This window comes from Sturnus vulgaris, chromosome Z, assembly GCF_052056855.1.
Source record: "Sturnus vulgaris isolate bStuVul1 chromosome Z, bStuVul1.hap1, whole genome shotgun sequence".
Taxonomy (NCBI): Eukaryota; Metazoa; Chordata; class Aves; order Passeriformes; family Sturnidae; genus Sturnus; species Sturnus vulgaris.
In genome coordinates this window covers 62,376,328-62,389,533 of record NC_142283.1, presented here as the reverse complement: position 1 = coordinate 62,389,533, position 13,206 = coordinate 62,376,328, and the positions used below count along the sequence as shown (strand labels likewise).

At 42.0% G+C, this 13,206-nt stretch overlaps 3 protein-coding genes across 7 annotated transcripts in view; 2 read left to right on the top strand and 1 right to left on the bottom strand.

Moving 5' to 3' along the window:
• The window catches only part of KIF2A (kinesin family member 2A), a 56,894-nt gene extending 54,543 nt beyond the window's left edge, over positions 1–2,351 (top strand). For all 3 annotated transcript variants that reach the window (XM_014881816.2, XM_014881819.2, XM_088156525.1), the window contains one exon: positions 594–2,351. In XM_014881816.2, coding sequence (XP_014737302.1) covers positions 594–679 — 86 coding nt within the window. In that variant the 3' untranslated portion in view covers positions 680–2,351. The remainder of the gene's footprint in view (positions 1–593) is intronic.
• DIMT1 (DIM1 rRNA methyltransferase and ribosome maturation factor) lies at positions 2,308–9,346 on the bottom strand. 2 transcript variants are annotated; one of them, XM_014881821.2, is made up of 12 exons: positions 9,051–9,346; positions 8,837–8,910; positions 8,334–8,420; positions 7,889–7,950; positions 7,685–7,778; positions 7,536–7,585; positions 6,618–6,741; positions 6,409–6,501; positions 5,916–5,980; positions 5,545–5,608; positions 4,942–5,048; positions 2,308–4,220 (listed from the first exon to the last, which is right to left on the bottom strand). In XM_014881821.2, exons 1-12 carry the CDS (start codon positions 9,103–9,105, stop codon positions 4,178–4,180), a joined length of 918 nt encoding a protein of 305 aa, XP_014737307.1. In that variant the 5' UTR covers positions 9,106–9,346; the 3' UTR covers positions 2,308–4,177. The 2 variants fall into 2 exon arrangements, with proteins under 2 accessions (XP_014737307.1, XP_088012652.1); XM_088156526.1 differs by lacking the exons at positions 7,889–7,950; positions 8,334–8,420; positions 8,837–8,910; positions 9,051–9,346 and having other exon boundaries at positions 6,618–6,745; positions 7,539–7,585.
• A 1,442-nt stretch (positions 9,347–10,788) lies between these two features.
• Positions 10,789–13,206, top strand: part of IPO11 (importin 11) — an 87,486-nt gene continuing 85,068 nt past the window's right edge. Inside the window, exons 1-2 of one of the 2 annotated variants that reach the window (XM_014881814.2) lie at positions 10,789–10,924; positions 11,398–11,464. The gene's annotated coding sequence lies outside the window, so the exon portion shown is untranslated. The remainder of the gene's footprint in view (positions 10,925–11,397; positions 11,465–13,206) is intronic. The other variant, XM_088156541.1, reaches the window with a different exon arrangement.

The following is a 13,206-nucleotide window of genomic DNA, read 5'->3' as shown; positions in this document are numbered from 1 at the left end:
ATGAGGATGCCACACTTCCTTAGGTTTCTCCCCTTCTTAATGAATTACAATGAAAACTGAACAATGCATTTAAATATTTACAGTGAGTAAGCTTCAAAACTTACTCAAAAATGTTTTGCTATTCATAAGAAATCAGAGGGGACTAGAATTTACTCTTCCGGGTTTTAGAATGTACAGAAATGGCAGACTGTACACTAAATATGATTTTGTATGTCCCTAAGAGTGGTTTGGAAGGTGCTGGGAAGGAAGAGGATATAGGTGGTCTCTATCTCCCTAGACTCTCTTAAGACAGAAGGAGAATGAAGTGTGAACATGCTGGAAATACAATTGTGCAGTTTACAAACCTATCCTGCCTAGAGACGGGGGTAGTATCCAAGAAGAGACTAAGTTGCTAAGCAATTTGTTTGTATGGTTTTGAATGCAAGCTTAACTCAATTCTCTTGTAGTTTGTAGTGTCAGCTATTTTTGTGGAGGAATGTTCTGTGTTGTTTGTTAGGGTACTGGAATGTGGAGGATCAGGGCTTAGTTTCAAGATCTTTTGAGCACAGGCACAACAGTACTCATTCTTTTTTACCTTTTTTTTTATCTTAAAGACAAAGTGAAATCTTTCCGGGCAGCTCTACAAGAAGAGGAACAGGCCAGTAAACAGATCAACCCGAAAAGACCACGTGCCCTTTGAAAAGGGCCTCTGCTGCTAAAGGAATTAACGAACCTGTACTGCTGTAGCACACATTTGTTACAAAACCTAGTGACCGAGAGAACTCATCTACTTGAAAGTGTAAAAATGTTAGAAATGTTTGTGGAAATGTCCTGTTTCTTATTCACCTGAATGACATTTTCAGTTTTTTGTGAAATGCTCCTATGATGTCTACAAAATGCTTCTAGACCAGACAGCACAACCATGCAGGGTTCAGATCTGTGAAGCACTTTGTTTTAAATATTTCATTTATTCAAATAGTGAAATGTTTGGAAATACTTGCCATATTTTTAATAAGGTAAAACTGTGGCCATTAAAAAGTCACAGCATTTCCTTCTGACCATGTTCAGTTTTACAACAAAGACCAGCTGTGCAGTTTTGTGGCGTGCATGCACACTTCACTAGTGGTTTTATGTAACTTCTCTTCCACAGACAGCTGTGCTTAACTCTTCCCATTCTGTGCCTTGAGGAAGGCTACTTAACCCTAAATATCCTCTTTCTGAAGCACAGCCTAAAAAATACATTCCTTATTTGTCAATATAAATTACTTTAGTGTGTGTACATTCTTGATGTGTTTCCAGAAGACTTATTTTTTGGTGGCTAGTTTCATTTCACAGGATGTGCCATATCATTTTAAGAGGAACTGCAGGCTTTTAAGAGTGGATGAACAGCTGGACATTCCATTTTTCTTGTAAAAATCTGGAATTTTGATTTATTTGAATACCATAAAGAATGGTTATATAATTTTAACATCTGTAACAATTTTAAAAAAAAACCAAAAAAAACCAACAAATCAAAAAAACCCACAAAAATATAAATTAGTTGATATATATTAAAGGGTAATGTTTTAAGTACTGAGGAGAGTTGTATCTTAGGATAATGCAGATAATATGATATGTGGTATGGTGTGATAATGCTATGTATGGATAAGTTAACTATCAAACTTTGGGGATAAATATGTCCATACTGGCCTTTCACATACTGTTTTAAAAACTTGGATTTTGATGCATGACAAAGTTACATGTACATTAACCGTAGTTTGCAGGTAGCTTGAGTAGTTCTGTTGCTTTAAGAAGTAGCTAATACCTATTTTTCCCTTTGTACAGTGCCAGCAGCTGAAAAGTGGGGTGAAATTGCATCATTTGACGATTTTGCACAATACCTCTACCTAGCGCTAATAGAAATCCCACAAATACCTGAATTCTCACAAATGGCGCCATGCGTATCAGCACTTTTTAGGTGGTGGCACTCAAGTTATTTTTGCAAGTCAATATCCAAAAAAGATTGACCTTTCATGTAAGAACTTCTTGTCAAATGAAGAACTGTAGACCTCTCTAGCAGTTCTCCCTCTTTCCAGGAGTTTGTATGAGCAGACTTTCCCTTGGAAATGTCTAAAGATTACTTTTGGAATACAAGCCTGTTTGTTTGTGCCAGGCCTGGAGGAGGGGAATAAAGGGAAGGCAATGAAAAGAGAGATAAATGAGCCAGAACTTCTTGTAGTGTTTAATGTTTGTATCTCCCATAGAAAGGTAGGCTATGGGAAGCTCTTGTCGCATCATGGTTAAAAATAAAAAATCCTCCTGTGTGTAAACATGAAAACTGAAACAATGTAGATTTTACATAATGTGTTTAATAAATTAAGCTATTAAATGAATTACATCTGAGAGTTTCTGTTACGCTTTGGGAAGGGCTTTAATTTATAAGCATATCAGTTACATTTTTGAAAAGGCCTCTGATTTCAAAATAAAGTCAACTCTTCTGTACAAGTTTGTTGTATAGAAAGAAGTCCCCAGACCACTGCCCTGACTTTAGTTTTACAGATTTAAAAAAAAATCACACCTCTTTCTGAGCATTGATTTGAGATCATCACCCATCACAGCTAAAAGAAAAAAACTGATGGAATGGAAGGCAATAGCTTCTGGTAGCAGGTGATAAGTACAGGTTATCATATAATATCAGAGATTTTCTCTGAAGCTGCTCTAGATAATTCTTACTTTCTAAAAAGTTTCTGAAGACAGGCATCCTACAGGAGTAACATTCCATACTATTTGTCCATGCAAGCCTAGCACCTCAACCAGGCTGTGGCTTACTGTGGGTTCAGAAAGGACAGTCAGCTTTCAGCACCTTTTTACATAGCCCTGTAAATTAAACGTGTCCTGTCAAGTAGCACATGCAAACTGAAACTGTGTCTATTGCCATTGTGCCAGAGCCTGCTTTAAGTCAGATCTACACTGATACTGAAGAAGTTAGAATCAAGAAAAATTGGTAAGGCTGGTTATGGCACTTGAATTTCTGCAGCCCATTGCCAGAACGGACTGAAATTACTTGAACAGGATTCGAACAAGCTTATCCTCTATTCCTCTCCAGTAAAACAAAAGTATTAAGGAAGTGTGACACAGATCTTCAGCACGTGTTCCTTCTATATTAGTCCAACCATACTCCTTGTGGCCATTTACCTAACTCATAATTTGATTCTGCATGAATTGAAGCAGCACTAGAATTACTGAATTATTAAATTGTGGAATTCAGTTTTTGAAGTCAATGCTTCAGGATGCCTGTAAATTTGAGTGCCTATTTTTATTCTTCTGAATCAATGACTTTTAAAAAACCAACAGCATGTCATGGGCTGCTAGCTGGACTCAGGACATCCTTTCTAACCTTAATGAATCAATAATGTGTATAAATAAAGTTCTTCTTAGAGCAGATTTTGCTAATTTGCATGCATTGCTCTAAATCTCACTGAAAGTTACGATCTGTGCTAAAACTTTTCTCTGCCTTAACAATGAAGTAGTTACCTTAATTTAGTTAACAAAAAACCCAACCCTGCTGTCTGTGTTTATGAGCCTGGCCCATTGGTAGTTTTTCCCAGTTCCTAGAGTGGAGGAGAGGGTAAAGACAATTCTCTAACTGATATCAAGCCCACAAGGTAAATTCTTTTGTTTTCTGAGGAACACTCACTGGGAGTCTCTAAGCGAAGCAGATTACTAACAGGCTTGGAGTGCTGGTAGTTACCAGAGGGATGACAGAGACAGGCATCTCAAGGAAGTGTTTAAATACAGTTTAAAACAAAGACACAAACGATTGATACCTAAAAAAATGAATTACTTCAACTTCCTTGTTGTTGTCCAGACCCCTTAGGGGTTGTACTGTTGAGTATTGTGCATGAATATACTAAGGTGAAGTCCATCATCAGAGAACACAGATTTCAATTACCATCAATCTATGTTTGGATATATATATAGAAAAACAGTCATGAGGTAGTCCAGCACCTCACTTCAGCTCTGAAAGAATTTACTGCTTTTAAAATAGTGAGCAGTAGCTTCTTGCCTATTGTCTGTGATAAAACCACATCTAACATTTTGAGTCCAAGCATATATGCTGTATTCCGTTTGTTGCTTTCATGAGGAGCTTGTCCCATTCCACTCACTCGGGCTTGGGTAAAACTTTGGTGAAAAACATACAGCATCTTTCTAGGAGTATCTATGAAAAATGGATTCCTTCTGAATTGAAGCCATGCAGCAATCTGAAAGAGTGAAATTAGAATATTACAATTCTAGCAATTCAAACTTCAGCTTGAGGCACTTTTAAGATGTGCAAAGAAAATAGCATGAAAGCAGCCATCACTGATAAACTGCAAAGGCAGAATTTTTACAAATCCAACACAAGAAATTATTAGCATATTTGCCATTTTAGAGAGGCAGGTTTATTTTCAATGGAGTTACTTATGTTGCATCCTACTAGGTTCACTGTGTTCCTTCAGAGAGCATTACCTGTTTTAGTTCTCCAAATGAGAAACAGCTAGGAAATTTTACCTTGAATTACAAGGGCATTCGTGATGCCACCGGAAGTAAGAGCCGAATACAGCAGTTAATTATTCACATTTAAAATTATGCTACAGCCTAATCCTCAAGGCAGAGAAAGACTGTGTAAGACTCCAGGGAAATTTGAATAACCAGTTTACACTATGACCATTTTTAAAGAAGACACAGAAGGGTCTAGTACACAAACACCTGAAATCGGGATATTTAGCTAATTGCTCCTCAATATTATAAACAGCATTTAAAATATATAAATAGGCCTTAAGTGTTTGCTCATGTTCAGGACTGGAAGCAAGGAGTGTCAGGTACTGAGAGGGAAATCCTGCTATTCCTGTGCCACCCAATACGAATCTGCTATGCAGGTACAGATGCAGATAGAATTTAAAGAAGCTTAAAAGGAAGGCATAAAGAGGAAAAAAAAAATACCGAATGAAATCATCTATATCCATTGAGCGGGCTCGTTTTTCAGAGTAACCTGTATCTTTTAGAACTGTCTGTATTTTCTCTGCAATTTTGAAGTTTTCAGGGATTTCCTGTCAATGAAAAATGGGATAGGAATTATTTTCTACTCATAACACAGAAAAAGGTTCATTTAAATAATCTAATTCTTTCCTGCTCTTAGAACAGTTCTTGTTTCAAGTGATAGAAAGTAAGTTATACCTTTTCTATTATGGATTATTCCATTATTCGATTGTAGCTGAATTTTTGTATCTCAGTTCATTCATTATATATGAATTACAACAGTATTGAAAAGCAGACATTAAATGTTTTATTAAATTAGTAAAAGACCTAGAGACATACATATACGGACAATATTGTAAAATATACTTCATTTTAAGCATTTTTACAAAGATTTAATTTTTAGATTTTTCTCTAAGAAAAGAGGCAAGTTACTCCCATCTTTCCTTTCCTTTCCTTTTGGAAAATCTTTGACACATTAAGCTTTTCAGTGTTAATTTTTTACTCTTATAAAAGTATGTAGGTCAAAGTACATAGAAATAAAATGTAATAGATTAAGAAGAAACTTACTGTATTATGTAAGGAACAATGAATTCGGTAATTATGATCCAGCAACTGCTCTACAGCACTTGATCTGAAACAAATACACATTTAGCATGAAAACTGAGCTGTAACTAATGTTCACTTGATTGGTTGTTAATGTCTACTACAAAAAACTGTAACAGTTACACAGAACTGTTCTTTTTAAACAGCTGCGTAGTTTTCTTCTGAAAAAAAAAAGTTTGTGACATCAGTATAAATCTTCCTGCATGGTTTATCACTGACTATGTAACACTGCTATGCATTTACACTGAAGAAATTCTGGGCATTTGCACAATAGAAATGGTTAACTGGATAAGCTTTCAAATTCAAAAAGATTTCCTTCGATAGAAGTTACTTACTTAAATGCTGCAGAGAGTGTCTTGTTTTTCCTAACAAAGGCTATCCTTACCAGACCATCCCACTCCTGAAATTAAAAGTTTCAGAATTTTAGAAAGTAACATACAGCTATTATAATCAAGAACAGACACTACTGACAACTTCAGAACAATACTGAACACAAAAGAAAATCCTTTATGAAAATGTCTTTCTGAACAACACAAAACCAGTTGTGTCTTGGACAAAGCAATACAAATGGAGGACAAAATACTTCACCCCCAAAACCCTTTAAACTGTACTTTTTCGTGCCTAGGTGCCATTACATGCAGGGAAGACAGATACTTGTATTACTGTCCTAACACAAGCCTGATCAACAGAGAAATAGGCATTTTGGAAACTCCAATGAATAGCTGGTAGTTTTTACTAGAATCAGCACATGGAATTGAGTAGTAAGTAGAAAGAAAAACGAAATTAAGTACTATCACTAGTATGTTATGCTGAGTATACACTGCTCACCTGGAAGTTGATAGGTGGTGGTGGGTTTTTTGGCTCTATTCTGACAACACTGGATTCGACTTTGGGAGGAGGCCTGAAGTTGTTCTTTCCAACCTATTAGTTAAGAGCAGTCAAGCATCTGTGTGAATCAGCAGCAAATTCCTCACATCCCTTGCAACACTCTTCTTCTGTGCTCGCTAGCTGAGTTTCCTAAATGCAGAATAACGTACCTTCATCAGATGGTCCACTCGAGCCAATAACTGGGTATTAATAGACAGTCTGCAGTACAGTTTACTTCCTGGTGTTGCAACCAAACGAAGTGCAAATTCCCTTTGGAACATAAGGATCGCACACCTGAGAGTAAAAGAAATGAGAAAATCAATTCTAAGTAATCAATTTTTATGTCAGAAGCCAACTTACACATTTGGAAAACACACAGTTTGCCTCAGCACTTAGAAGAAGTAATAAACAACTCTGACTTGATTAGTGTGTTGAAAAAACCCCAAAACCCATAATAGAACTTGGTGAAGCTATCTAAGTCCCCTTAAAGCTGTTACATAATTTGATTATTTATACTGCTTAATGGATCAGGATCAAAGAGACAGTCTAGTCTCTGTTGCCTGACTGTAATAAATCATTTTGGATAACTCTATGCTGAGTCTTTCAAATCCAAGCTTTCCAAAAATTGACCAGTAACACTACCAACGTTGCTCTGAGAGAAATCTAAAGCTGCTGACATACTAATGTCTGACACACAGACAGGCCAGTTACATTTTTAGATCAAACAAGAAAGTGATTTTGCATTGATTCTACGCTTTCCAGCCTAACTTAGGTAGGAAGGTATTTGAAACGCTATGATGCCCTGCTTATCCCTGGAACAACACTTAGTTGTAATACTGAGGAGCTCCTGTTTTTATCTGCTGGGCACTCACTGTTGCCAAGTTTAAATTTTCTCCTCAATACATCAACATTAACTTAATTTCCAGGCACTGTCAGGCTATGTATTTATGTATATAAAGAAAAATTTTAGTGCAGATCTGATCCATCAAACTGCTATTTTAGGAACTAAAAAAATATTGGATTTGAAAATATTTTTAAAACTATTTTCCTTCCTCCCAGGTAATACAGAGCTCTATTCTTCCACATACCTGAAAAAAGGTCTATGAAGCAATAATTTGAAAACAAAAGGTGAAGAAATCTGAGGAAAAAAATTAATAATGTTAGTATAATTTCTGGGAAATTAGCATTTAAAAATATTTTTTTTATGTTGTTGTATGGTATGTTGTTTGGCCCGTACCTGGTAAGGCAAGTTAGCTACACATGCATCAAAGAATGGTAAGTCTGTTTTCAAGATGTCTCCAACCTTGATTTCAAGTTTATTTGCTAGACACCTGGGGGAAAAGATACATTGTGGTTATCCTCAGATAAGCACGCTGCCAAAATTTGTACCAAAGTAGCTCTACTGTTTTAAGTGCTCCCTCTTTCCATTATTGATACTTACGTGCCCTGGACTCTCTTCTGAAGCTCACCAACAAGTCTAGGGTCAATTTCACATGCAATAACCTGAAAAAAAAAGTATGTATTTGTAACTCCATGCAACTCCTAACTAGAATTTAATATCTGTATCTGTTTTAACCTGTATCTGTTGCTATGGGTTTAACGAATCCTTTAAAATCCCTATTAGGCTATGTACCTTCCTCCCTCTCCAAATACGCACAAACTTTACCACATAAATGGATAACGGCAATGTAGTTTGATAAAACCACACGAAATTTACGTGATCAGCTAAAAACCAATTGGGATTATTCAAACGTTAAGAAAAATATTAATGGGGTAATTTTACTTATGTGCATCACACCTATGAAGACCCTTCGGTTTGACATAGTCTAAGCCACAGCGTCGTCAGAGCTTGGGAAGGGGATGAATGCAAGAGAATTTGCACTTACTTTTTTGACTTTCTCCAGCATCTTTACTGTCAGGTTCCCAGTTCCCGGGCCCACTTCCAGAACGACATCCGTGCGGCGCAGGGCAGCCTAAGGACAATCAGCAGTTCGAGTGTTTAACGAGCACGGATTTCGTGCAATCATTTAACTTTAGAATGAAAGTAAGCGCCTTTTTACACAGTAAAAAGTTGGAACTGGATATCAAGGGCCTGTGAGAGTCGTTTAGAAAGGAACGAGTGGGAAACGGGGAGAACAAGAATGTCCTGGCGTGGTTTATACGGCATCGCTCGCTCTGCGTGAAGAACCAGCGTGCAGGCACGTTAGGAGAAAAACAAACGCAAAAGCCACCGCACACACACGCACACACACGGGCGGCACACGGTGGCCCTGGCCGCGGGTCAGCAGCGGCTCCCCCGCAGCCCGGGGACGGCCCGAGCCAGGCGCGGGGCCGCGCTTTCCCGGCCCGTCCTGCCAGCCGCGGCTGCCCAGGCCGCCGCCGCTCCCACCTTATCGATGATGCTGTTCACCACGAGAGGGTTCTTCAGGATGTGCTGCCCGGCCCCGGTGTTGAAGAGAATGCCTAGGGCAGAGACCGGCGTGTTACCGCGGGCAGCCGCGATCCGCCGGCACCCCGCAGACCCCCCTGGGGTGCGAGCGCCGGCCCGCCATCGGTTCCCGGGATCCTGCCCGCCCGCCCGGCCCAGGCCGCTCCACACTCACCGCCGGCGCGGCCCTCCCGGCGCTCCGGCCGCTTCCCTGCCCGCGCCTTGGGCATAGCGGCGGCTGCGCTTGGATCCCTTCAGGCCGGCTCGGCTCGGCTCGGCTCGGCTCGGCTCGGCTCGGCTCGGCTCGGCTCGGCTCGGCTCGGCTCGGCTCGGCTCGGCTCGGCTCGGCTCGGTTCAGCTCGGCTCTGTTCGGTTCGGTTCAGCTCGGCCCGGCCCGGCCCCTCTCGCGATCGGCTCGCCCCGGCCCCGCGCCCCACGTGCCGCGCGGCACTGCAGACGGCGAGCGGCCCCGCGTACGGCCGGCGGGCGGGGCAGCGCCCCCTGGCGGGCCGGCGGACCACGGCAGCGGCAGCGCGAAGGGCGCGTCTCCCGTCCCGCGAGCGCGCTCGATCCTCCCGGGAGCAGCGGGTTCGCCCCGCGGGACGTCCCAACCTTCGAGGCATGGAACAGCCGTGTGTCCTAGGTGGCAGCGGTCAGTAGGGACGACAGAAGTCATTGGGTCCGCAAAAGCTTTCCAAAGTTTATTAGTAAATGACACACGGCCGTCTTTAGTACCCTTAGTCCGTAAGCACATGGCAGTGGGTTTTGGATAAAGGTGTTATGGGTAAAATTTAGTTAGTTTGTTACAAGTTAAGGTTGTTAATTTTCTAAGTTCTGTGGTGATTTTTATGAAGAAGTTAATTGTGTTTCAAGTTAGTTGAAATGTTACAATAAGTTAAAGTAATGTTTGTTAAAAGTTTAAAGGGGTCCAGGATGGCGAGGGGGCTGTTCCTGAGGGGCGTGGTCACATCTCGAGAGTGAGGTCAGTGCAGTGACATCAGCGCCACGAGATGAGATTGGCGGAAGGAGCGGTCCGGTCACTCGACGCCCCGAGAGAATGGTTGGACAGGAATGAGCCGTGAGAAGGATCAATGAAAGCCCCCAAAACGGACCAATTATCACGGGGATCCAAACCCCACCAATCCTCGACCCGGGGGGGTATAAAAGGGGCTGTCAGGCTCCTGCTCGTTGCTCTCCTGAGGAGTTCGTTTCTGAGGGAGCGCCCGGTGTGTCGGGGGTTCGACACATTTGTATCGGTTTTCCGTCGTGCTGCGAGGGGACTCGGGCTTATCTCGGGTCCTCAGTTTTCTACAGCTGCTTTTAATAAACTAGTGCCTCTTTTACAAGAAAGTTGTTACTCTGTTTTAAAAGACCGGGTGACTCTCAGCTAAAAGCTCTGGCCTCGTTCATTACAAAGGGGTAGCGTGGAAAGGATAAAAGGAAATGAGAAATGAACGAAAGAGGGGGAAAGAGGAGGAAAGGGTTAGAGAAAGAGGGGGAGAAAAGAAAAACAGAAAAAGGATTTTGCAGGGCGACTCTCATCAACGTCCGCCGATAAGGTAACGCGGCGCTTTAGACCCCTGACTCTGCACAAAGCGCCTGTCCGCTCATGGCCCGGAGTCGCAGTGCCCGTGCAGTCATTCCCAGCCGCTGGCACGCCAGTAAAGTACACTTTATTTTTTTACACACTTTGTGTTTTTAGCGTTATGTTCTGACATAAACGCCACGCATGTCCGCCGTGATGCCCTGCTCCGCGCAGCTGCAGCCGCCCAGGAGGGCCCCGGGGCGTTATCCACGAAGCGCCCCAGAACTCCCCGCAACCCGAGGCTCATCCGGCAGCGGGAGCACGCGCCCGCCGCGCCAACCGCCCTGCGCGAGCGCAACCGCCGCCCGACGTCAGTTCCGGGGACCCGCCCCTCCGCCTCAGGCTCCGCCCCCGCCCCGCCTTTGCCGGCGGAGCGGCGCGGGCAGCGCTCTGGTGTCGCGGCGTAGTGACGTCAGGGCCGCGCCGAGGAGGCGGTGGTGCCGCCGCGGCAATCGCTAGTCTGGGTTCGTGAGAGGCCGGGAGGGGATGGGGGAGAGGGGGGAAGGCACCCGCAGCTTCTAGAGAGGCAGCGCTCGGGACACGGAGCCCTTGGGCTGTGTCGCTGCGGGCAGCGCTGCTCCCGCTCACTCGCTTCGGCTGCTGCTCCGCCGGCTGTGCGCCCGTCTGCGCTGCCCGAGCCGGCACGGCTCCAGCGTGGAGTGCCCGCCACGGTGCCGGCTCCGGGGCACCGCCCCAGAGTTAAGGCAGCGAGCTCTTCCTTACCTCTTATACTGGCAGCGGCAAAGGGCCTGCTCGGAGCTGGAAGGAAATAACTGTTACCTTATTCCGGGGAACAGTTTCCCGCTTTCTCCTTGAAACGGTTTTTAGTCATGATAGAATTAATGGGAAGGCATGGGAGGAAGATGAGGCGTTGACTTGACGGAACTTGATTTTTGCGGGAAGGTGCTTATTTTAGATGCTTGTTTTCTTCCTGCAGGCTGAAGAACAGTTTTTCTGCTGAGCAGAGTCTTCCCTTAATCAGAGACAGGCTCAGTGCAGCAGTGGTAAGTTATTTCTCCAGTTTGTTACTGTAGAAGACAGCAGTGTATGTAAAATACAAGAAAAAGGCCCTAAGTGCATTAGTGATGCTGCTTCCCGCGTCTCATACGTGAAGTAATGTCTGAAACTTATTTGACATGGCTTTAAAATTAGCCCACAGAGCACATCAGCAAAATGCCGCCAAATTCAAATTATATTCATACGATATACCTTTGTTTTTGCTCATAGCATGTTCCTTATGGAGTTTGGTTTCCTCAAACTTCATAGCAACACCAAATTTGTCACTGCTCTCTGTTTTCTTCTCTCATTCTTTCATTGTGTTGTTCTCATCCAGGGCGTTTACTATCGTGTATTAATGATAAAATAAAGGTTTTTGTCGCCCATGCTTGATATATGACATTTCAAAACTATATCATCAGAAGTGCGATTTAACTTAGTTAAAATGAAAGTGTTTAAATCTATTCCAGAGCATGAGGGCTGAAACTTGCCTTTCCAGCTCAGCTGTTTGGCGCTAGTTTGTTCTTAAGTGGTCTGTCAGGTTTTTTTGAAAATCCATTAAATTAGGTAAATTAGGAAGAAATCAAAGGAATGAGATTGACCTTGTAGTATTGGTCATTCTAGAAATTTATTATAAAACATTAAAAGTCTTCTTACTCGGTACTGAGCCCTGTGACAGAAAAATTTTTGAGTTAATCCTTGGAATTGTCTCATAAATTTCTTTACTCCCTGGGGTTTTTTTGGGAATTTTTAGTCGCTTTTGTGGTTTCGGTTTAATGTGAAAGGTCATTCTTCTCCTCAGAATTTTTGATACGATCTGATTGACTTTCATGAACATTGTCGTTAGCCTTGCTTTTTGTTGTCCTTTAATACTATGGTCCTCATTGTTCTTATTTCTTGTATCCTTCTTGTCTTTTGCATGCTTTTTTCAGACCTAGGTTTTAGTTTCAATGCTAAATTTTTGTAAAAATGAAATTTTTTAAATTCTATTCCTGTATTTTTGTCACTAGCAGTATGGGGGATAAAAACGCCTCTGACTCTTTCCTGCTCAGACATTTTTGTTTGTCTTCTTTACTGTGGCTTTAATTGGGCAAACTGTAGATAGCTTGGTTCAATTACATAAAGAAAAATTAGCATGTAGGTTTTGAAAAATCTTAGTAATGCTTAACATTAGTAATTGTGTTGGTTTTGGTGATTGCTGTAGTTATTAGTGAGTCTGAATAGTACCTTCAATAAACCAGAGTTGTTTTAGTTCTTTTGGGTGCGCTCCTCAGTAGGACTACTAGTATGTGTCATGATTGATACAGATACTACAATGCTAGAAAAGAGATTCATGGGAAGCTCTCCAGCTTTATAGAAGGCTGGAGAGACAGCAATGTAACTGCCAGCTTTTCCTGAAGGTGACAGTATCCTTGTGGATGTATTGTATCTATATGACTGAATGCCAGCTTTTGTGTTACTTATTTCAGGAGTTTGTGTGGCTTTTCAGCGTGGAAACTTTGTTTTTCCTCTTTTCCTTGAAACAAATGTGCAGTAAAAGACAGTCCTAATTTTCTACTTGAACCTTCCGAGCTTCAGAGTGTAGGTTTATTAGTTGTATAATCTGCTGATAAGAAGTGGCAAGTCCTCTTTGTAAGCACTCTTCAGGGAGTTAGTTTTAAGTGTTTGCAAAGACTTCCTTAGGTTCCACTGTCTTAAACAAGTCCTCAAACTCTCCCGACAGATAATTTGCTTTAGACCACAGACTTTC

Bases quoted from the DNA above. Each gene is read 5' to 3' on its own strand.
- DIMT1 (XM_014881821.2), bottom strand. From the start codon at position 9,105: ATGCCCAAGGCGCGGGCAGGGAAGCGGCCGGAGCGCCGGGAGGGCCGC. The intron at 7,586-7,684 runs GTACGGGCCAAA...TTTTTTCCTCAG, and splicing joins TAGCTAACTTGCCTTACCAG to ATTTCTTCACCTTTTGTTTT. The intron at 6,742-7,535 runs GTATGTGGAAGA...TTTTACTCTCAG, and splicing joins CTTCATAGACCTTTTTTCAG to GTGTGCGATCCTTATGTTCC.